Source organism: Pan troglodytes, chromosome 19 (assembly GCF_028858775.2).
Source record: "Pan troglodytes isolate AG18354 chromosome 19, NHGRI_mPanTro3-v2.0_pri, whole genome shotgun sequence".
Classification (NCBI taxonomy): Eukaryota; Metazoa; Chordata; class Mammalia; order Primates; family Hominidae; genus Pan; species Pan troglodytes.
Window position 1 is genome coordinate 70741820 of NC_072417.2, and position 21058 is coordinate 70762877.

The 21058-nt window shown below is 50.8% G+C and overlaps 1 protein-coding gene across 19 annotated transcripts in view; it reads left to right on the top strand.

Annotated features, from left to right (window-relative positions):
• Nucleotides 1-21058, top strand: part of MSI2 (musashi RNA binding protein 2) — a 428220-nt gene that overhangs the window by 364562 nt on the left and 42600 nt on the right. For 18 of the 19 annotated variants that reach the window (XR_010153021.1, XR_010153022.1, XR_010153023.1 and 15 more), the window contains one exon: nt 6321-6395. Coding sequence is in view for 16 of the 19 variants with exons in the window: in XM_063799024.1 (XP_063655094.1) it covers nt 6321-6395 (75 nt within the window). In the remaining 3 variants the exon portion in view is untranslated. Of the gene's footprint in view, nt 1-6320; nt 6396-10794; nt 12185-21058 lie in introns of those variants that run through there. The other variant, XM_016932621.4, reaches the window with a different exon arrangement.

Sequence of the window (21058 nt, forward strand, 5' to 3'; positions counted from 1 at the left end):
GAGCCTCCTCCTGAGCCCTCTGTAAAGCACCCACTGGGAACTCCCTGGGCTGCCCTCTGTTTTACCCATTGGCCCAGCTTGGCCCTCTGGGTCTATGGACTCTCTAAGCGAGGAGACTGCCATTTGCTGAGCTATGATGGAAGCCCTTGACTCTGTCATCAAAGACTGTTTCTCTTTCTTCTTGCTTCTTCCCTCGAAAGTGGTAGTGTAGCATCAGGCAGAGTCAAATCTTTTGGTAGGATGGCCTCACATGACCCCATCAGTTACATGAGTCACCATCTCCACCGAGCACTATGCCTGCATATTAGTCCTGGAAGCACTACCATCCTCACCAACAGCAATCTGGCTGATGAACTTGACTCACGCAGAAAAACATTTTCTTAAAGTTAACTAACCAATGAAATTAGATGAGGTTTCCATGATTTAAACTTTTATTATTGAAAGAGTGGAAAAATAAATAGCACTTCTAGGGATTTTTTAGAAGTGAGACTATAAACCATTAAAACATTAAAATTCATTCATTCAACAAATATTTATTAAATGAGTACCTACTAAGTGCCAGGCACTGTTCTAGATGCTGAAAATGCAGCAGAAAACTAAGTCTCTGACTTCAAGGAGCTGACATTCTAGTGAGGAGTCTGAGACAACCAGCACACTGGTCTGTAAATGACTCGAACACTGTGGAACTAATTTTTAAATATCATTTAAGATTTTCTCCATACTCTGGGTGGTCTCTTCAGAGGGAGGCTGATAAGCATGTAGTTGCACAGTTATTCTATCTTGATCTCTGTTGATATGGCTGCAGACATCCTTGGGGAAAACCTACACCTGTTTTGGTTTTAGCTTTTACAGCGTTTGACAGAATCACAGAATAATCAACCCAATGGGAATTCCTTAAAAGGAATGTAGAAGAGAAGAGGAGGGGTTATCCTTAGGCCGGGTCTCCCACCTTTGAGCCGGACAAAACCAGAGTCACCTAAGACTCTTAGGAAAGGTCTTTTGCAGGCCAGTGCAGTGGCTCATGCCTATAATCCCAGGAGGCCGAGGCGGGCAGATCACCTGAGGTCAGGAGTTAGAGACTAGCCTGGCCAACATAGTGAAAACTCCATCTCTACTAAAAATACAAAAATTAACAGGGCATGGTGGCACATGCCTGTAGTCCTAGCTACTCGGGAGGCTGAGGCAGAAGAATCACTTGAACCCGGGAGGCTGAGGTTGCAGTGAGCCAAGATCACACCACTGCACTCCAGCCTGGGTGACAGTGCAAGATTCCATCTCAAAAACAAACAAACAAAAAAAAACAGAAATGGTCTCGTGCAGCCCCTCAGACTTTGTGGCACTGCCTTGCGGCACCAAGAGGTGCCCACAGTTATCCAGCTCAATGTGATAGAATCTCTTTCATTTTTCTTAATGAAGGTGAACTTAATAAAAGCAAACACATGATGATTGTTGATGTATTTTATTTCTCTGAGCCTTCTCTGCCACATAATCCCACTGCCTTTAACTTTCTTGGCCTCGTTGGGCACATGCTGTTTATTTAACATGCTGATACGAGTGTTAGAGAAATAGCACATTGCTGAGCCCTCAAAGAAAAGCTTCACCCTAGCAGGCCCAGAAACGAAGAGATGCTGATGATCAGCTAAAGCACGTTAGCCAAAAGCATTCTTAGGTGCAGTCGTACTGAGAAGCCCCCCGTGAAGTCCTGACTCAGTGTTCCCTGCCATTAAGCCCCCTGAAATGTGGGCAAAAAAAAAAAGTATCGTTGAGAACAGGGACTAGGAAGCTGTAATCTGCTGGCGTTCACTAACAGATCAAAAGATTGGAGATTGGCTGGAACTTAAAACCATATATCTACACTCAGTTTCGATGGGGATCTGGCTTTCCCAAAAATATCTGTTTAGGTTATTCTCAAGGAAGTGTTCCTTTGTTTAGCCGCTTCCTGGTGGACAGAGGAAACTCAGAATTCAGCTCTTCATTGTCCCTGTAGAGCAGTGCAGTCCAATAGAACTTCCTGCAAGGGAGGGAAGGTCCTGTCTGCACTAGCCAATATCACTAGCTGCCTGTGCACGGTAGCTGCTGAGCCCTTGAGTTGTGGCTTTTGCGAATGAGGAACTGGAGCTTTCATTTTAGATAATTTGAATTAAATTTAAATTGGACGGCGCAGGTCTGGAGGAGCCCCTGCAACTCAGGGTGATTCTGGAGGCAAAGCATCTTTGTAGACTTTAGCCTTCACGTCCTTGCCTAGGAAGGACTCTTGGCACTTGGTGTTTAGTCTGTTTGCAGACCTCATGGAGCCGATGAGGTGCCCCAGGCAGTGCTCTAAACATCACGCAGCAGATATGTCACACTCTGGCAGTTCCCTGGATAAACAGCCCTGTCTCTTGTCTCTTTCAAGTCTGGGGCCTGGTGGGAGCCGTTTTCCATGACTCTGAGTAGCTGAGTAACAAAGCCCAGGAGAAGATGAGTCATGGACCCGTCTAGAAGGGAAACATCTCTAGGGTTGCAGCAAAGATCTAGAACAAGAACCACAGTTTTGACAACTTTGTCAGCATCCCCAAAATGGGGCCTCAAAATGAGCTCACTGGCAAATCCAAATTCTATTGTTGATTTCTGTATTTTTGCTTCTGCAATGGAAAGCTGATCTGCAAGAGAGGTGGTCACCCTGGCAGAAGCCTTGATTTTTTTTGACTTTAGTGACAAGAGATAATTACCGTGGGATTGATCAGGCGTCCAGAGTATTGGAGCAGATAAATTGTGCAGTGGCCAGTGTGGGAGGGGCCAGGCTGCTAATGGAAGTGGTGGCTGGGTCATCCCGCCGTAATGTGGCTTGATGGAGCGTCTGCACGGGTCTGCTGTAATGTGCTATTGATATGCAGCCAGCCAATTTCCCCCGTGTGGCTGGGGCTGTGAACCATTCGAGCAGAGCTGGGCTGCACAGCAGTAAATGAAGAGGAAAATTGAAGTAATGTTGTATTATAAATTTATGATTTCATCTGCCTGACCTAGAGGATGTTCGGCGATTGGGGGTGGAGATAAGATCCCCCGCTCTGGCAGATGCCGAATTCTCATCTTTGTGGTTTGGGAGACTATAGTATTGATGTGTCCAGGAAGAGTGGGGTGAGACCCAAAGTTGGGGTGAACTTGACCATGCTTTTCTTCTTTCTCGTTGAAGCCTTGTAGGAAAGCCAGGAAGAAAGCAGATATAATTGCATTGTATTTGTCACCTAAGTGCAGGGAGAAACTGGCTGCTCTGCCACTTCCCACCCTCCCTGAGGGAAGGTGACACATGGGCTTATGCTTTTGCTGTCAGATTAACACTAAAATATTTAAGACCCCCAGCTCTGAAGTTAGAAGCAAAGGAGCCATTTTTCATCAGGAAAGCCCCTAGGCAGCCATGACTTGGCTGTTTGCATATAATCCATTTATCAATATTGTTGAAATCATGGTATAAGAAATCTAGTACAAGATCTGATTTGCTAGCAGGTGATTAATTTGGAGGAGAACTGAGCTGCCTAGCCACGAAATAAATACGAAGGAAGGCGCCAGTATGCATGTGTCCATTTAAGGCATCTGAGCCCTGGCCTTTGCTGTTCTTCCTTCCTTCTTTCTCCGTCGGGTTCCTGAGCTCAACATCCCACCGGGCTCCTGCTCCTTAGCTAGCAGTCAGTGCAGAGCTGCTGGGTCCTTCTGCCTCGCTTGGGCAGGCTTCTGTCAATGAGTCACCAAGCACTGGGAAATAAGCGCACAGGAAGGAGCGGGTGGCAAGACCCTGTGGAGGTAGAGACAGTTCCATTCAGTGAGTGAGCTGTGACTGCAAATTTGGGAAGGTTCTGGGGGAAGCAAGGGAAAGGAGCCACAGCTGGTCTCACTCAAGAATTTGGGCATGTCACTGTTGCAAGGGACCCACAAGGCTTTCTACAGGTGACAAGACTTAAGCTCCAAGAGAAAAAGGAAGACTCCTACCTTAAGTCGGGTTGCTGTCACAGATTACCATAGACGAGGTGGCTTATGAACAACAAACATTTATTTCTCACAGTTCTGGAGGCTGGGAAGTAAAGATCAAGGTGCTGGCTGATTCCGTGTCTGGTGAGGGCCCGCTTCCTCATAGATGGCCCCTTCTAACCGTGTCCTCACGTGTTGGAAGGGGTGAGGGTCTCTCTGTGACCTCTTTGTTAAGGGCACATTCAGGAGGGCTCCACCTCATGGCCTCATCACACCCCAAAGGCCCCATCTCCTAAGGCCATCACCTTGGGGGTTAAGATTTCAACATAGAAATTTGGGGGAAACACATACATCAAATCATAACAACCCCCAAGGGCATGGTTGTGGGCCAGAGGCAGGACTGGAACCCAGGTCTCCTGACTTCAGACCCGTGAGTTTCTGCTCTAGGTCTGGTGGCAGATCCACTGATCCTAGGCAGAGGCTACAACACCAACATCCACCAGGAAGTGAGGGACGGTGGAGCCCACCTCCAAGGCACAAAAGCTCTGAGTAGGCAGCAGGATGACAAGCAAACTCTGACTCCTGTTGCCGAGTGCAGGCAAAGTGGAATTTAGTAAGGGATCCTTTTCCATTAGCCCTCACTTGCAGGGTCAGGAAGTGGTCAGTGTGATGTATGAGAAGCCACTGAGCAGGTGGGTGATAAGACCCCAGAGCTGTGTGTAGGGATGTTTTTAAAGGGGTTGTGTAGAAGGGCAGAGACACCCGTAGAAAGTGTCACTGTTGCCCTCAATTGCTGGAGAGCCTGGAGGCTGTCATAAGTCCACTCATCAAAGTAATTGTTTGCCAGTGTTTTGATAACAAGCAACAGAAACAGCCCTGGCTGCTGTAAGCAGCAAAGGAGATTATTAGAAGGAGCTTGGGCAGTGCTGGAGAATTGACAGGATGGCTGGAGAACAGGACTCAGAAAACAGGCAGGAACTGGGGGAGCTGGGTGGTCAGAGCCCCAGCCCTAGCCAAGGGGACAACTCAGGAATGACCTGGTCAGGGGGCCACTGTTGCCAACACTGGATGCCAGATTCTGCTACTGACACCAGAATAAATTCGGAGCCAGTCCCTCCTCCTCTGCCCTACCAGCTCCAGAGGCAGATCCCAAGGAGGGCTTCCGTCTGTCGAGCCCAGGTTCACGGGCCTGCCTCCCAGCCTCCAGCCCCAGGAAGAGCCCTGAGGCCTTCTCAGCTTCTGTGATGGTGGTGGGGGTGGGCCTCTCTCCAAGACTTACACACAGGGAGAGGCTCAGGGGTTGGGCAGCCAAAAAATGACCACAGACATTCACCTCCAAGGTCAAAGCGAAAGTCATGTTCTCGGTGGTTGGGTGGCCGTGGTGGCATCTTAAGAGCAAGAATGTGCTGAGGTTACATATACACTGAGTGGAGGGAGGCAGAGTGAGCCTGACCCATACGGCCTTCATTTAGCCTGAATCAGGCAGGGACTTGAAGAACGAAGTGGCCTGAGCAGCCACAATGACTCCCTAAGAGCTGAATGACACCTCACATCACTGGGGGTTAGTGACAGATCTGAGATGGTCACACCAGCCCCTGGACTTGCCAGCTGAGTTTCTTGTGTGCCCAGTGGCCAGCCCAGTGGCAGTTTCTACAAGTGTCTTTCAGTGAACCACTCACCCCCTAGCTTGTCTGCTGAGACAGGGGTCTAGAAACAATACGCTTGTGGTGAAACGCCCATCCAGTCACATGGCACGGGGCTCCTGAGTTGGAGCTACACTTTGTGGTATGCATCTTAACACACCCAGCCCCTCACCATTCTCCAAAGATCTTGGCACCTCCGTGGAGTGTCAAAACTGCAGTGTGGGCCATGGCTCATCAGGCCGAGCGTTTTCCAGAGGCCCAGGGTGAGCCCTGAGTTTGGCCGCTAAACTGTGACTCCTGAGTTCGCATGCTCTGTCTGGTGCTGGCTCTGTTGTCCACTGGCTTGGGAGGATGCATCACGAGGACTTTAATCTCCTACTGTCAATAGCTTTAAGGTAAAGTACATGCAGGGTAAGCTCTCCAAATGTCAGAGCCAGGCGCAGGCTTTGTGTTTGGTGCTGATGCATGGCATTTACTCTGAAGGTTCAGGAAAGTACATGGGCTTTGCGGGGTCTGGCTGCCCAAATACGGGTTAATTAGCAACAGCTGACAGCAGCAGCCCCGGCCACAGGAGAGAGGTGACCCAGACCCTTGATAAAAAACCCTCATGGGAGACAAATTATTCTGTGAAGGAAAATAACTCAGACTTTCCTCATTGCCACCCTCCGCGAGATTTTACCCCAGACCTGAGGCGGCTGTACTAACAAGACTCTGATCTTTCTCTTTGTGTTCAAGGATATCCCAACTTCGTGGCGACCTATGGCCGTGGCTACCCCGGATTTGCTCCAAGCTATGGCTATCAGTTCCCAGGTGAGTGGCTTGGTCTCCCAGGGCTTTGGAAGCACAAGAGGTGGGCTGCATTTGGGGGGAGGTGAGAGGACCCCTAAAGAGAATGCATTTCTTACATGCATCCACTTGAAAATGACCTATACGTGATAAATTTCAAATCCACTGAAGTTCAAGGCCAGGATGCAGCTCAGAGTTTCTGATTAACTCAGGTATTACTCACTGGTACCGGGTATTTGAGAACGGCAGCTTTTAAAGGGAAAGCAGGAGAACGGAGGCAGGAGGCCTCCCTGTGCTCACCTCCTTTTTCTGAAGCCTCTTCCGGGTTTTTTCTCACTGAGGACTGAACTCTAGGCCCAGGGCTTTCTTTCACCCTCTACCACCCCTTGCCCGCCTCCCCGCTCCCTGTGTCCACCTGCCCAATGTTTGATGTCTCCCCGCCCTTCCTTCCTTTCCTCCACCCCTCCTCCTCCTGCTCGGTCCTGACTGCTGTGGCTTCGGCGCCCTTCTAGGCTGTGTTGATGTTGAGCTGCTAGGGGTTGGGGCTGCTGTCCATCCTGGGTGGGCTGTTTAGATTATCCTTTCGCTCTGCGTGGGGAGAAGCAGCGAGGGGAAACATGGTCTTGTAGGGATGGGGTAGGGACAATGAAGGAAGCGATGTTTTACAGGGTATGCTTTTCCCCAGCCTTTCTCAAATCTGGAGTACAGATAAGAATATATTGGGGTGTTTGGGGGTCTCCATGTGCAAAGGACAGCCGAGATTCCAGAGGAGGTGTAGGGACAGAGTCTTGTCCCCTGTGGGTTTTCTGCTGAGGGAGGAGGCTCCCTGGGGAGCTGGGCTGCAGGCGGAGTTTCACCCCTGCCTTGTCGTCATGCCTAGACCTGGAGGTCTGGGAGTGTCAGGGTCTGAGATGAATTAGGAAGCAAAGGGAGTGAAGACGCGTCGCTGGAAGATGGCGCCCTGACACTGATGACAGGAGGGCAGAGTGAGGGCTTGGCCTGGTCTTTGCCTCAGACCAAGCATTGGGGCGGGAAGGGTGTAGTTGGAGAGATGAGGAGGCATTTGGGGGCACCTAGAGCCGTGCTCTATGGCAGACAGATCCTTCAACCAGCGGTGGAAGCCCCAAGCTCTTGTCCTGTCTCCGATACCACCTGGCCAAGTGGCCATGGGCAGGTCACTCCGCTTCTAGGGCCTTACTTCTCTCTTTTGGAAAAGGGGGTCTATGAGGAATGGTCTTTGGGGTCTGTGCCCCTCTCCGATTGTGTGGGTCAGAGGGTGCAGGGAAGGCAGGCACAGAAGCAGAAGTCCAAGATGGAGGAGTTTGAGTGCAGGTGGCTCCCCCACCAGTGTCCCCTGGGGCTGGGATGGTTCCCCATCTGGGAGGGGCCTCAACAAGACTCCTCGGCCCGCACTAAGGAAGCCGTCCCCAAAGATGCCCCCCAGCAGCAGCTGCTTCAGGATGGCCACAGGCTCCCAGACCTGAAGAAAAGAAGGGCACATGCAAGAAGGACCACCACAAGAGAGGCCAGCACTCAACCAGCCACTGTCATTAGACTTTCCCATTTCCAGGCAGAGACCCCCACCAGGCACAGGCACAGAGGTAGAAACTCCTTCTGAAGGGGTCACTGTACGCAAGGGGTAGGACCTGCATTTGGACCAGGCGGTCTGGGCCTTAACTGCCACCCTCCACCATCTCCCTAGTGTCTATTTTTCTGGTACAATAACACTAGCCACAAAGAGCTACTAAAACTTAGGTTTAAATTAAAGTTGGCTGGGTGCGGTGGCTCACGCCTGTAATCCCAACACTTTGGGAGGCCGAGGTGGGAGGATCACTTGAGGTCAGGAGTTCGAGACCCACCTGGCCAACATGGTGAAACCCCGTCTCTACTAAAAATATAAAAATGAGCCGGGCGTGGTGCCCGGCATCTATAATCCCAGCTACTCAGGAGGCTGAGGCAAGAGAATCACTTGAACCCAGGAGGCAGAGGTTTCAGTGAGCCGAGATCACACCACTATACTCCAGCCTGGATAACAGAGTGAGACTCTGTCTCAAAAATAAGAAGAAGAATAAGAAGAAGTAAAAAGAAAATTTCAGTTCCTTTAGAAACACTGGCCACATTTCAGTGACTCAGTAACCATGTGTGGCAAGTGGCTATTGCCAGCACAGAATGTAGAACAGTCACCGTGGAAATTTATGGGCTGGTGCTGTTCCAGTGCCTAAAGGAAGAGGGCTGTTACTGGTGGGGTGCATGGTCCACACACTTACACATGTGCACCACTCCTTCCTGGAGAGACCCATGGGGTCAGTGTCCCTGTGCTTCATTCTCTGCCAGTCTTGCTCAGCCCAGAAGCTGGTGGCTTTTCCTCTCACTTCCTCCCCTCGCTTCCCCTCCAGGGGATGACAGGTGCAAAGGCTCACGCATCTCGGCCCTCCAGGTGCAGCACTGATCTGTGCACTCAGCCTGCACAACCTGCTCCCCTCCGTAATCAGGCTGCCATTGCCCCTGAGTGTGATGCTAGTCCCAGGAAGACAGAGTTGAGGGATCTTAACATGGAATAATTGGGGGAGGACATCAATGTGGACCTCATGCTAAGGCCCCTGTCTCATCAGAGGGCCTGCCCCGGGGCCCCCATGAGCTGGCTCAGGAGACATCTAGTAGAACTCTGCCTCCATGGCCTGCATCCCTGGGCCTGCCCCAGGCAGACGGACATGCAGCAGTGACCAGATTGAGGCTGGGCAGAGTGAGATAGGGTCCCCTGGGTGCCCAGCCCTTCACCAAAGCCAAGACTTTGGGAACTGGGGGCGGTGGGGGGTGGGGTGGGCTGCAGGAAGGAGGATAGAGTGGGGTTGGAGTGTTTTTGCCCAGGGCCCATCCGTTTGTCATGGCCACAGTCCCTGCAGCTTAATACAATCAGGTGGGTTTGAATGGGACAGAAATCAGGCATTACAATGTACAGAGAGCAGCTTCCTGACCTTTGGGAGTTAGCTGCCCTGTTCTCAACCATCAAACTTTTATTTTTCCATCCTTCCCACCTTCCCACTCACTATGGAAGCCTCTTGATTCTCTTAACTAATGGCCAGAAAGGGGCCACCAGTGGCCACAAGAGTAAGGCTGCCTGCTCTCAGGGAGGGCAAGAGTGGAGTGGCCCTGAACTGGGAAGGGTGGCCCCGTGGCTGGGGCCGCCCACCCCACTCATCTGAGAAGCCAGGCTAGGGTCGGAGTCTATTCCCCTCCTGACCCCCTCCCAAAGGATATGCTCCTTGTGGAGTTTTGTGTCTGTGCTTATCCCAGATGCCTCCCCAAGCAGCCAAATGTTTCCAGACACAAAGCCTAGGTAGGTCCATGTGTCATTCCAGTCAAGAGCGCAGGGAGTAGCTGAGCCCCTCTAGAACCAAACTTGATGACTCCTGGAGCCACAGCCTCAGGGCCAGGGCTACAGAGAAGCTTCGGGATGCCCTGACTTCCATCTGTCACCTCATGCCAATAAGGAAAGTTTCGGGTGGATCTGGCCGAGGCGGCTGGGGTACAGAAGGGGGGACCCAGAGATGGGGCAGCCCAGCCCTCTGCCCTCTCCTCATCCCCATCAGGTAGATTCTGCGAACCCCTGCCATGCCCCGGGGATCCTGTGACTTCGTGACATTGCACAGCAGTCATGTCACCTCCCAACTATCCTGATGTTTTCTTTGTGGTCTTTCTTTTCAGTGTCCTCACTGTATGTCCACTTTACCCACTTCCCACCTCTGGTCCCCCTCATGCTGTGCATGGATCCCGAACCTCTCCCAGCCCCTTTCTGAGTCCCCCTAGCAGGGCCACGCAAGACAGCTAGCTGGGAGAAATGAAAGTACGCCCAGGTCCTAGAGAGCTCCGAGACTCTTCATCCTGGCTGTTCTCACTCATAAACCAGGTAGCCTGGGTCCCCTTTCAGGAAGATGCAATCTGATCCCCTTTATGAAGGGTCCTCCTTTCCACCTGGACTTACCCTTTCTATGAACATCCATCTCATCTGGTTGGGGGTGCAGATATCACTCTTAGTAGAGCCTCATTCTCACCATGTGACATGGGGCTGGCTGCACGGACCTTCCTGGGCCACACAGCTGGTGGCAAGTGGCACCTGGTTGTGCCCATCTTCAGAATTCTGTCAGAATAAATATAATGTTCCTAGAGAAGGCTAGACACTGGATAGTTTTTAGAGTGGGGAGTAGTTCTTTTCTAGAAAGGCTGGGTGGTGACCAACCACTCTGGGAACAGCTCCTTCTTCCCACATCCAGGTGTCCAACCCAGCCTGGAATTTGGATCAGGATCCCGTCTTGAATTATTATGGGTTGTGATCAGGGATCTCCCCTGCTTCCTCTCTTTTCCCCACTCTGGACTTCTCATTTCAGTTTAATCTGTTAATTTCTGTTCTTATTTCACTTTGCAGACTATTTGCCGGTTTCACAAGACATAATTTTTATCAACTAGCTCTTAAGAGAGGCATAGCAAAGTGGGGTTTGCTACCATTTCTAGAGAGAGAGGACACAGTCCTGGCCTGGGCTGCCCCCGCTCCAGTCAATGCTCACTGAAAGTCTGTCTTAGCTGCCTGTTTGAATGACTGTTCTTTTTCTCATTTTTAATTCTTGGACTCATGTCCTCATTGCTTCATTCAATTAAAAAAAAATTATTCTCCAGTCCCCTCCCACTTTGCTTCTTGTATGCATTGTGACCGACCCCACTTCCTCAGAATGTAACGGGGCCAGAGGGAAACTTCTCACAAACTTCGTAGAGCCTCCTCAGGGGAAGCTAGGAAGAAGACATCAAATGTTTTTAAGTCATGACCAAACAGGCTTGTTGGGGACATATCATGGGGTGAGCTTTGAAGTGCTGGTGGTCCAGAGGGGTTGCAGATACGTGACTTGGAGCACCCGTGTCTTACGATGGACAGTGATAAAGGTGAACACACAGAGACAGACTATTCTCTAAGAATGTGAAAAACCTGATCTGGAAGAGGAGCTATATAAACACTATCTGACTATCTTTGTCTTTTGGGGCCAGTGGCTGTTGCCATAATCACAAGCCTGTCTGTCTTCGAGAAGGGACAGTGGAGTCATCCAGGTGCTGCCACATGACAGGCACGGTGGGCACCGATCCACAGTGGGCCCCACCTTCCCCAGCTCGCCTCCCTGCCTGTGCTGGCCTGGCCTTGCCTGCTGGCACCATTGGAGTAGGAGGGGGTGGAACACGGGGCCCATCCTGATCAGGCCCCATCTCAAGGCTGGCAATCCTGCCCATCACCCTTAGAAGGATCTTTTCCCATGGCTTGACTCCCTTCATTTCCCTAACTGAAATACACCCACTCTCTTGGAATAATGACGTACCACTCAGTTGGACCCTCAAGAGTCACTGCTTTGTCTGTGCTGGTAGTTTGTGAGAAGTGACCCGCACGCTTCCATTTGATGCATTTGATGTGAGTGAATCCATACATTTGAATGTCATTGTCCTTGAGACCCTACATGTGCAGTTTGGCTCATCTCATTAAAGATGCTTGATGTAATAATTGGTTAGTTTCCTTTTATTTTCCTGCAGGCTTTTCCATGAGTATTATTTTTTTCAAAGAACAAATCTGTATGGCTTTTCCCCATCTCCATATTTTGTTTTGCTATGAATTGCTTTGCTTTGGTGAACTTGTCCTAGTATGCTTGCCTCACAAACGTTTTAGCCATTGTGAATTTTCTTCATCTCTGTAAATAGTTCATCTGTGCTTCTCCCTGATGACGTTTTATTTTTTTCCCCTGTAAGCAACCGAGGTAGAAAAATAAATTGTTTACCATGGACATGCTGTGTGCTGCCGTCTCTTAGCCTGACAGTGTCCTGTTCTCGCTCCGGGGGAGGTGAATGCACTGAATAACCAGCACCGATGACAGCCTAGTGCAGTTTCTAAAAGCATGCGAACTCCCCCTGGCTGCCGCCTGTTCCCAGCCCTCCCTGCTTCCTGGCATCCCCTGTACTTGCTTGAGGTGGTCTGTCCTTGAGCAGAGTGGCAGAGCATCTGCATGCACCAGCTGCACAGTATCGCCCCGATGCTCCTTCCTCCGCCACGGCTCCCCTCTCAAGTGAAAATGCCACACACATCTGGAGCCCCTCACATCTGTGCACTAGGTGTGTGTGCAGTCTTACCCTCGCGCACACGGGCCTGTGTGTGGTTGTGCACGTGGCCTGCTTTCCTGACTCCCCAGAGCACTGCAGGCGGAGGAGGCACCAGTGGACAGTGGGAATGTTCTTGGATATGAAGCCGGAGGACCTGGTTTCCAGGTCCCACTTGGCCACTTAGTAGCCATGTGGCCTTGAGCAAGTCATGTATCCCTCCAAGCCCTGAAGATAATGAAAGTGCCTAGTTAGTTGAGTTGTTACAATTAAGGGATAACATGTGCATGAATGTGCCTTGTAAGTTGGTAAATGCTATAAAATTGGAAGTTTTAGAAATAGTGGGCACTGATGTGCTTACTAAGTCAGCTCTCCAGAGTGGTTTTCCCATTTTTATCCCCCATGAGGGATCTGTCATCAGTGAAAGGAATGATACAGGATTCCTATGTGAAGCTAGAGACTTGCTAGGACTTCCTCCCCACCCTCAGGCCCCATCCTTTCTCTTCCCTCCTTCCCCATTTTGCTATCACCAGGTACTGAAATAGGTACCAGACATCTGGACATGAATAAGACTGACTCCTTCAGATGCTTTTGGGCTACCCAAGGGAGAGAGAAGCAGTGATAAGACCAATTGAACATCATGAGACAGGCACTTCACTAGAGAGAGGGAAGTTCTGGCCAGGCGTAGTGGCTCACACCTATAATCCCAACACTTTGGGGAGGTCGAGGCGGGTGGATTGCCTGAGCTCAGGAGTTCAAGACCAGCCTAGCTAACATGGTGAAACCCCATCTCTACTAAAAATACAAAAAATAGCCCAGTGTGGTGGCGGGTGCCTGTAGTCCCAGCTACTTGGGAGGCTGAGGCAGGAGAATCGCTTGAGCCTGGGAGGCAGAGGTTGCAGTGAGCTGAGATCACATGGTTGCACTCCAGCCTGGGTGACAGAGTGAGACTCTGTCTCAAAAAAAAAAAAGAGAGAGAGAGAAGCTCTCTGTGCTGTAAGGGTGCAAGGGTGGGCTGCTTGCTCAGAGTGCCCTCTAGAGAAGGTGACACCAGAACTGGGTCTCAAAAAGCCAAATAGAATTAGCCAGGTAAAGAAGGAAAGGAAGTATATCCCAGACAGAGAAATGACATGCTTAGACATTGAATCAGATAGTTTTAAGAAAGAAGAGAAACACAAAAGTAATAAAACACAAAATAATAATGGACTAAACAAAATAAGAATTCATTTTTCTCTCATGTAAAAGAAGCCTGGATGTGGCGCCATAATATTCATGGTCTGGGTTTCTTCTCTAATCTCATTCTATTCTCTTCAGCATAAGACTCCACCTCATAGTCTAAGAAGGCTGCTCAAACTCCAGCCATCACATGTTCATCCCAGAAGAATACATCTCTTCCCTTTAGTAATGCTTCCTATAAGTCATGCAGGACAGTTTGCTTAGATCCCATTGGTCAGAACTTGGTCACATGACCAGTTTCAGCTGCCTGGAAACCTCAGAGGTGTCTTTTTTCCAGGTAGCCATGTGCTCAGATAAAAATAAAGGATTTTGGTACTAAAAAAGCAGAGTGGAACGGCTACTAGTAGACACTTAGCAATTTCTGCTACAGACCTGAGAGAGGAAACATTGCAGGTCCCAGGGACTGTGAGTAGTTCAGTGCACAGGGAGCTTGCAGAAGCATCTTGGGTGGGAGGAGATCTACAAGGCTGGAGCCATGGTGGGCCTCCTGAGTCAAGTTTAGGAAGTTAAATTTGATCCCCAAAGCACGTGAAGTACTTGGAGATGATTTCACATACAGAAGTGATGTGGTCGAACTTCCATAGTGAGTCAGAGGGGATTGGAGAAGTGGGAGGCCGTGAGGGTGAGTCTGGAGGATTGTCCCTTCTCTCTGCACCCCATCTCCTCTCCACCTCATCCTCTCTTGGCTCCATCCGTCTCTCCCTGCCTGGGGCTGGCTGGTGGTTCTTTGAGCCCTGCAGTTCTATGCAGTTCTATGGCCCTAACCGCCAAAAGGCCTCTGGGCCAATATTTTGGCAACCAACAGTAGCCTCAGCCACAGAGCACTCGGGGTGGCCAGGAGGCCAAGCTAACATGTCATGGCTTGGTGCTCAAACCTCCCTCCCAGGATACTGTGTGCAAACGGCAGGGACAGCACAGCTCCCCAGGCAGGGAGACCCTTCCCCAGCCTGCTGAGCTTGAACTCTGGTTATAAAAGTGCCAGTTTGTGCTCCTACCTCTTCAGCAACGGAAAACAGGTTTGCTCTCGGGTCCTGTTGCTGACTGATGAGCACTGGCTTCCTGGAGCACTGGCTTCAGAATGATGTTGAGGCCAAGTCCTAGCTCAGCAGAAAGGACGGCTGTGATTAGCGATGTGGCCGATTGCTGTACCAGGAAGCACTCACGGCCTGTCTGCCATGTAGCTTGCCTTCTATATTCCTGTCCAATGATGGTTCTTCGATGCCAGGTGATTTTCCATCACTCTAAAAGATACGCGGGGGAGTGGGGAGGGTTGGTGTCTGAGGAGAGGGATATGCTAGCTCAGGGATATCCTGTTCCTCTGGAGGGAAGCCGCTGTAGTCCATTGTCTGTAGGGCTGCTTGCAAGGTAAGCTTCAGTCAAGTCATCAGGTCTTTGAGCAAAGGCAGAGGCTTGTGGTCCGTCTTAGCCTGAGGGGTAGGGCTTGGATGTGGAAATCAGAGTGAAGGGGTCCAAGTTCTCAGGAGGTGGAGGAGCTGGCGTTAGCAAGGTGACCGAGAGAGAAGCCTTGGCCATAGGCAAGAGGCTGCATCCTGAACCTGCTGTCACTCACCTGCCAGATCTGTCTGGTCATTGACATTTTGCAAAACATTCAAAAATGCTGCAGCTGCCATGCTCAAGGCCTAGGACCCTGGCTGGGAGTGGTAACCTGGGCCACCGAGGGGAGCAACTTCAGAGCCCTTCCATCCACCCCCTCCTCTAGCCCACCCAAGTGGCAGAGACCTCTGTGGTCAGTCCCCACTCAGGAGAGGCGAGACCCCGGGGTGCGCTCAGGGAGCTGCTTCCTGCCTTGGCGTCTCCTGTGTCCTGCTCTTTCTGGCCTAGTTCAGTGAGAGCACAGAGTTCCCCTCCCCAGGCTCTGTAATCTTGTCTGCGGAGGTGATTCCAGGCTTGCCTGGACAGCCCCTCATTTTCCTGTAAGTTGAAACTCCCTCTTTCCTCCTGCTTCAGTTTTTAAGGGGCTGTTTCCTCATCTCCTGCCCCAGAAATGCCCTCACTAGGACCCCTGACAGGCCCTCAGGCTCTGCCTGGTGCAGTGCTTCTGGTTGGCTTCCAGAATGGAGCCCAACCAGTGAGCAATGGCTGGTTTCTTGCTAGTAGGGACACAGATCTTGAAATATCAAGACAGGCTAGTCGGTTTCCCAGGTAGGCTGCCATAAGCATGGACTCGTGCGTCCAGGGACCCCAGCTAGATGCTGCTGCACTGTAAACAGAAATGCTCCCTGTCAAGAAAAGCCCTCCTGACACAGCAGCCCCCACACATCTGTCTCATCACCAGCCCTCTAATCTGAACATCCCTTCAGCCCTTGAGCCTCGTCTCTGGGGATTACCCCTTCCCAGATTAGATCCACAGCCAGATTTCAAATCACAAGCGAGCTCCCTCATGGCCAGCCCACTCCTGCGCCACCTGGCCCTGTGTATACTTGGGGCTTATCCTCTCATTTGAATATTAAAGGCAAGCTTAGACAGGAAAGCATGTCTGCTGCTTTAAAAGAAGACAGAGAAGTAAAATTCAGTGGCACACCCCAAACCCAGACCGACCGCGGCACGAGGCTCGTCGGGGCTGTGGATATGTTGCCACGTTCCTCCCTCGGCGTGGAAAATCAGGAGTTGACTCTATTCCCAGATGAAAGCAGAGCACGGTGCCTAATAGGCACTTAATAAACGTTTGCAGAAATGAATTGGAGCAATCTGAATTGACGAGAATTGTGGGTTTCACTTTCGATCAGCTTTCTGTGCCTCTTGAAGCTCCTCTGCATAAATAAACGGAAATGTGACTAAGTGAGCGCTCAGCTCCCCATGGCAAAGCCCAGAGCCCCGTGTCCTCAGGCAGGAAGCCAGGATACTGAGTTCTTGCCCTTAGCTTGCCAGGAAAATAAGGCCATCTCTAGGCCTCGGTTTCCCCATCTGTCAAATAGGGCTATTGATCCTTCCTCACAGGTTGTTGAGAGGGTTAGTCGGACCGGGAATGATCTAGTGCTTTAGAAAAGGTTAGTGTCATGACCAAGGAAGGCAGCCCGGCCCAAGGAGCAGAGGGCCCCGCCAGCTATGGCAGGATGGCAGCAGCTACAGTGAGGGAGGCTGCAGGTGACCCCACACCTCGTCCTCTGTGGACTGAGGCCCCGTGCCCACCAGATCTCATTTTCCTCCACTCCCCACCTGCTTAGGTCCCTGTACCACCAGACTTACAAAGTCCCCATTAAGTCTGCTAGCAGGAACTTAATCACCTTTCTTCAAGCCCTTCAGTTTTCATTTCCATCAGCAAAAACAAGTGAAAGGCTGCAACTTAAAAAACAAAGCAACAACGAAAAACAGAAAATTACTCAGCATGTGAAATTCTAGGCAAAGAGCAGTGCCAGGCCTGAGGTTCGGGTAGCTGGTGCCTTCTGGCAGCCAAGGACAAAGCAGAAGGCAAAGATGTGTCCCGCACCCTCTCCTCTCCAGGCTGAAAGAAATCCTGCACAGAGACTTTTTTGCAGAGCCCAGGTCAGCTTGAATCCCCTGCCCCTGAGAGACCCCAGCCAGCTGGGTCACTGCCTCTGCTCTCTGTCACTTCAATTGGGGCAAAGGCACATTCTCTGCAGAGAGCTGGAAATGGTCATCAGCACCCGACCCGAGACAGGGCCTCCTGGGGCACAAGTTGCTGAGCAAGGGTGCAAGGAATTCAGAGCCTGAAGGAGCATCCCACGTGCGGCCAGATGTGTTCCTGAGTGATTGGAGCAGCTGCACAGGGTACAGAGGGAGCCATTGACTCTGCTGGACAGCCTTCAGGAAGGGGTGAAAACTTAGTCCATTCTGGTGACCGTAATAGAACACCATAGAGTGAGTTGCTTATAAAAAACATAAATTGGCAAGGCACAGTGGCTCACTCCTGTGATCCCAACACATTGGGAGGCCAAGGTGGGAGAATTTCTTGAGGCCAGGAGTTTGAGACCAGCCTGGGCAACATAGTGAGACTCTGTCTCAACAAAATATTTAAAAAATTAGCCAGGCATGGGGCACACACCTGAAATCCCAGCTACTTGGGAGGCTGAGGCGGAAGGATCACTTGACCCGAGAAGTTCAGGGTTATAGTAAGCTGTGATTGTGCCACTGCATTCCAGCCTGGGTGACAGAATGAGACACTGTCTCAAAAAAAGAAAACATAAAGTTATATTTCTCACAGTTCTGGAGGCTGGGAAGTCTAAGATCAAGGTACCAGCAGATTGGACATCTGGTGAGGACCACTTCCTGGTTCGTAGACTGCCATTTTCTTGCTCTGTCCTTTCATGGTCAAAGAGGTGGCCAGCTCTCTGGGGTCTCTTTTATAAGGGCACTAATCCCAATCGTGAGGACTCCACCCTCATGACCTAATCACCTTCCAAAGGCCCCACCTCCTAATATCATCACCTTGAGAGTGAGGATGTCAACATATAAATTTTGGCAGGGACATAAACATTCAGACCATAGCGGGCAACATCCGAGCCGAGTTTTGGAGCACGCACAGACGTTCACCAGGCAGATGATGAGGGAGGGTATTCCACCTAGAGGGCCAGCAGGAGGCCCAAACGCATGATGTGTCTTCCCTCCCTCACATTCCTGCCTCCATGGATTCCCCATCTGGACAGAGACTGTCCTAGTACTTGGGCTGAGACAGCTGGACAACAGGTTTTGGCATTGGGAAGCCAGTGCCACTCTTCTCAAACCCAGGGAATCCCGGACACATGCTTTGTGAGCCAGGGATGCTGACCCCACCTGTGCCATAGGAGGCTGTTCCCCGACTGGGGCCTTTATGCATATGGCTGTGCAGCCCCAGTGGGCTCTGGATGCCAGCTGGCCAGGGCTGGCTGCCTTTGAGGTGGGAAAGGGAGAGGCAAGTGTAGCCTCCTGTTCCTTCCACTGAGGTCCTGCTGCCCCACCCTGAGTCTGAGCAGATGCTTGGCTGCCCCCAGGGCATGCCTGGTTTTGCAGGGAAAGGTCTGAGGCCAGCCCCACAGTTCCCTTAGTGGTACCTGCTTAGGGATTCTACAGGCTTTCTCCTGAAACCTAGGACCAGCTTTGAAGGTGCTAGGATTCAGGTAAGGCCAGGAGCACCTCTCCCCATCCCCCTGTGTCTATCCTGCCTCCTCCACCCATCCATCTCTCCATCCTTCCTTTAGGTGTTTAGCGTATAGTCACCAAGCACTATGTCGCAGGCCCTGCCCTAGATGCGGGGGACACAGTGGTGAATGAGAGGTGGGCCCCTGCCTGCTTGTTGGGAACAGAGCAGCAAACAGGATTCCACTCTGGTGGAAGGACCCAGGAAGGTTCCTCTGGTCCAGCCCCTCCTAGAGGAGGTGGGGGGAGCTGGGCAAGACCCTGTTTCAAGGGCAGCACATCAGGGCAGGAGGGCACTGGGAACCATCAGTCCAGCTGACCAGCACAAGCACTGGGGCTCCAGGCTCCACATTCATGCCTGTGGTGACCACCTCACAGGGCGATGGCCACCCCAGCTGCTTATCCCTGGCCCTCCACAAGCCCTTGCCTCCTGCTGTCAGATTAACCCGCCAGAGTTAAGCTCGCACTTCAGATAAAACATACCCCATCACTCACAAGCGAATTATCAATGTTACCTATTGAAGCCCTTTGGATGCGAAATGCCATGTAAATTAATAGGATTTTAGAATAGGAAGGCACCAAAGGGATTTCTCAGCTCCGCTACAGTTATTACCTTGGGCAATAATAATAAAAATAGAAATAAATGTTAGTATTCCACTTACCAAGCAACAGATAACCGTGCTGAGCGCCCAACGCCATCATCTCACTGAATCACTGATCTTCACTGCAGCCCTAGGAGGAGGTATCATTAACTGGGTTTTACAGAGGAGGAAAAGGAGGCAGAGAGGGAAGTTAAGTAACTTGTCTTGGGTCCGACAACTAGTAAATGTGGGAGATGGGATTTTAACCACCGTTGTGTACTATTTTCTTTAACCTCTCTGGACCTAGAATTCTTCATCTATTAAATGGGAATAGTAATGTCTTTCTTGTGGTGTTATAGCAAGGACTCACTGAGATGATGCAGGGACGCTCTGTGGCCATGAAAAGTGCTCAGATGGTGGCTGCTGTTGTGTTATCATTAGTGTAATGACTATTTTCTCATCATCAAAGCCAAGCTCTTCCATTTTACAGGTGAGGAAAGTAAGGAATAGAGAAGGCCGTCCTCCCATCCACCTTTTCAACAAGGGCTAGAGTGTAGTGGTATAAACTACTGGCTGTTGACATTTTTAGGTATTTCTGTACTAGCTGGTAAATGGCTGCTGCCCTGAGCCAAAGTGCCTCCCCACCATGCTGGGCTCTCCCCTGAGACTCCCTGACTGCTCCACAGTCTACCAGTAAAAGGGTTGGTGGTGTCTGCCCTTCAACATCTGAAACAACGTCACTCAGGAGACAAAAGTGGTGGAGCATGTAAGGGAGGGAATTTAAGATCACAGATGTTCATCTAATCACTGAGCTAGTGATGGGGCCAAAGTAGGAAACCTGGAGTTTTTCAGCAAAAAAAGTCGGAGCGCTCAAGACTTGAGCGTTTGCTGTCCTGGTTGGCAGAGGTGAGGGCCACTGGACTGGGGTCTAGGATCCTGCTGTGGCGGATTCATTGAAAAAGCCCACGTGACGTGAAGCTGGGGAGAAAGCAGGCATGGAGAGGGAACCCAGAGAGAGTGTAAGATTTCAGGGGCTCAGCAAGAGACCCTGTTGGAAGGAAGCAAAACTGTGACTCTTCTGGCAGTTGGGTGTCTGAAGTTTTGGGTACAGGGAGAAGTGTAAGAAGCATCGGAACAGGGAACTCTGGAAGGATCAATGGTCAGAACATTCGTAGTTTGTCCTGACACCCATTGGTGGTAGATGAGAGAGTGGCTCAAAAGCAGAAATTGCCATTGTTATGAGAAGTTAGGGAAGAGGAGGGTGTGATTGGAAAGAAAAACTCTCAAGATAGTTTGTTGATGCCTCTTTTGAAGCTAGAATCCCTTCACTTTGAAGGTCTCAGTCTGGGTCTCAGAAAGATAGGCAGATAGATGTTTGTTCTGTGGGGAAGTGGGTGTCCCTGGCCTATTGAGGAGCCACAGGCTGCTGGCACAGGGTAGCAAGGGCTGGCTTCGGAATGAACTCCATGTGGACATTCTCTCCCTTGAAGTCCTGCTGGCCAGAGAGTGACGCTGAACCAAGTGTCCTTGTAGGGCTGGGGGCTGGCGTCGGAGCCCTTGTAATGTGTCAGCCATTCTTGATGCTAGCTGTCTGGCCAGCACTGCAGCAAAATGCACATCATCCCCAAGGCCCTGGATGGTCAGGCCAATGAT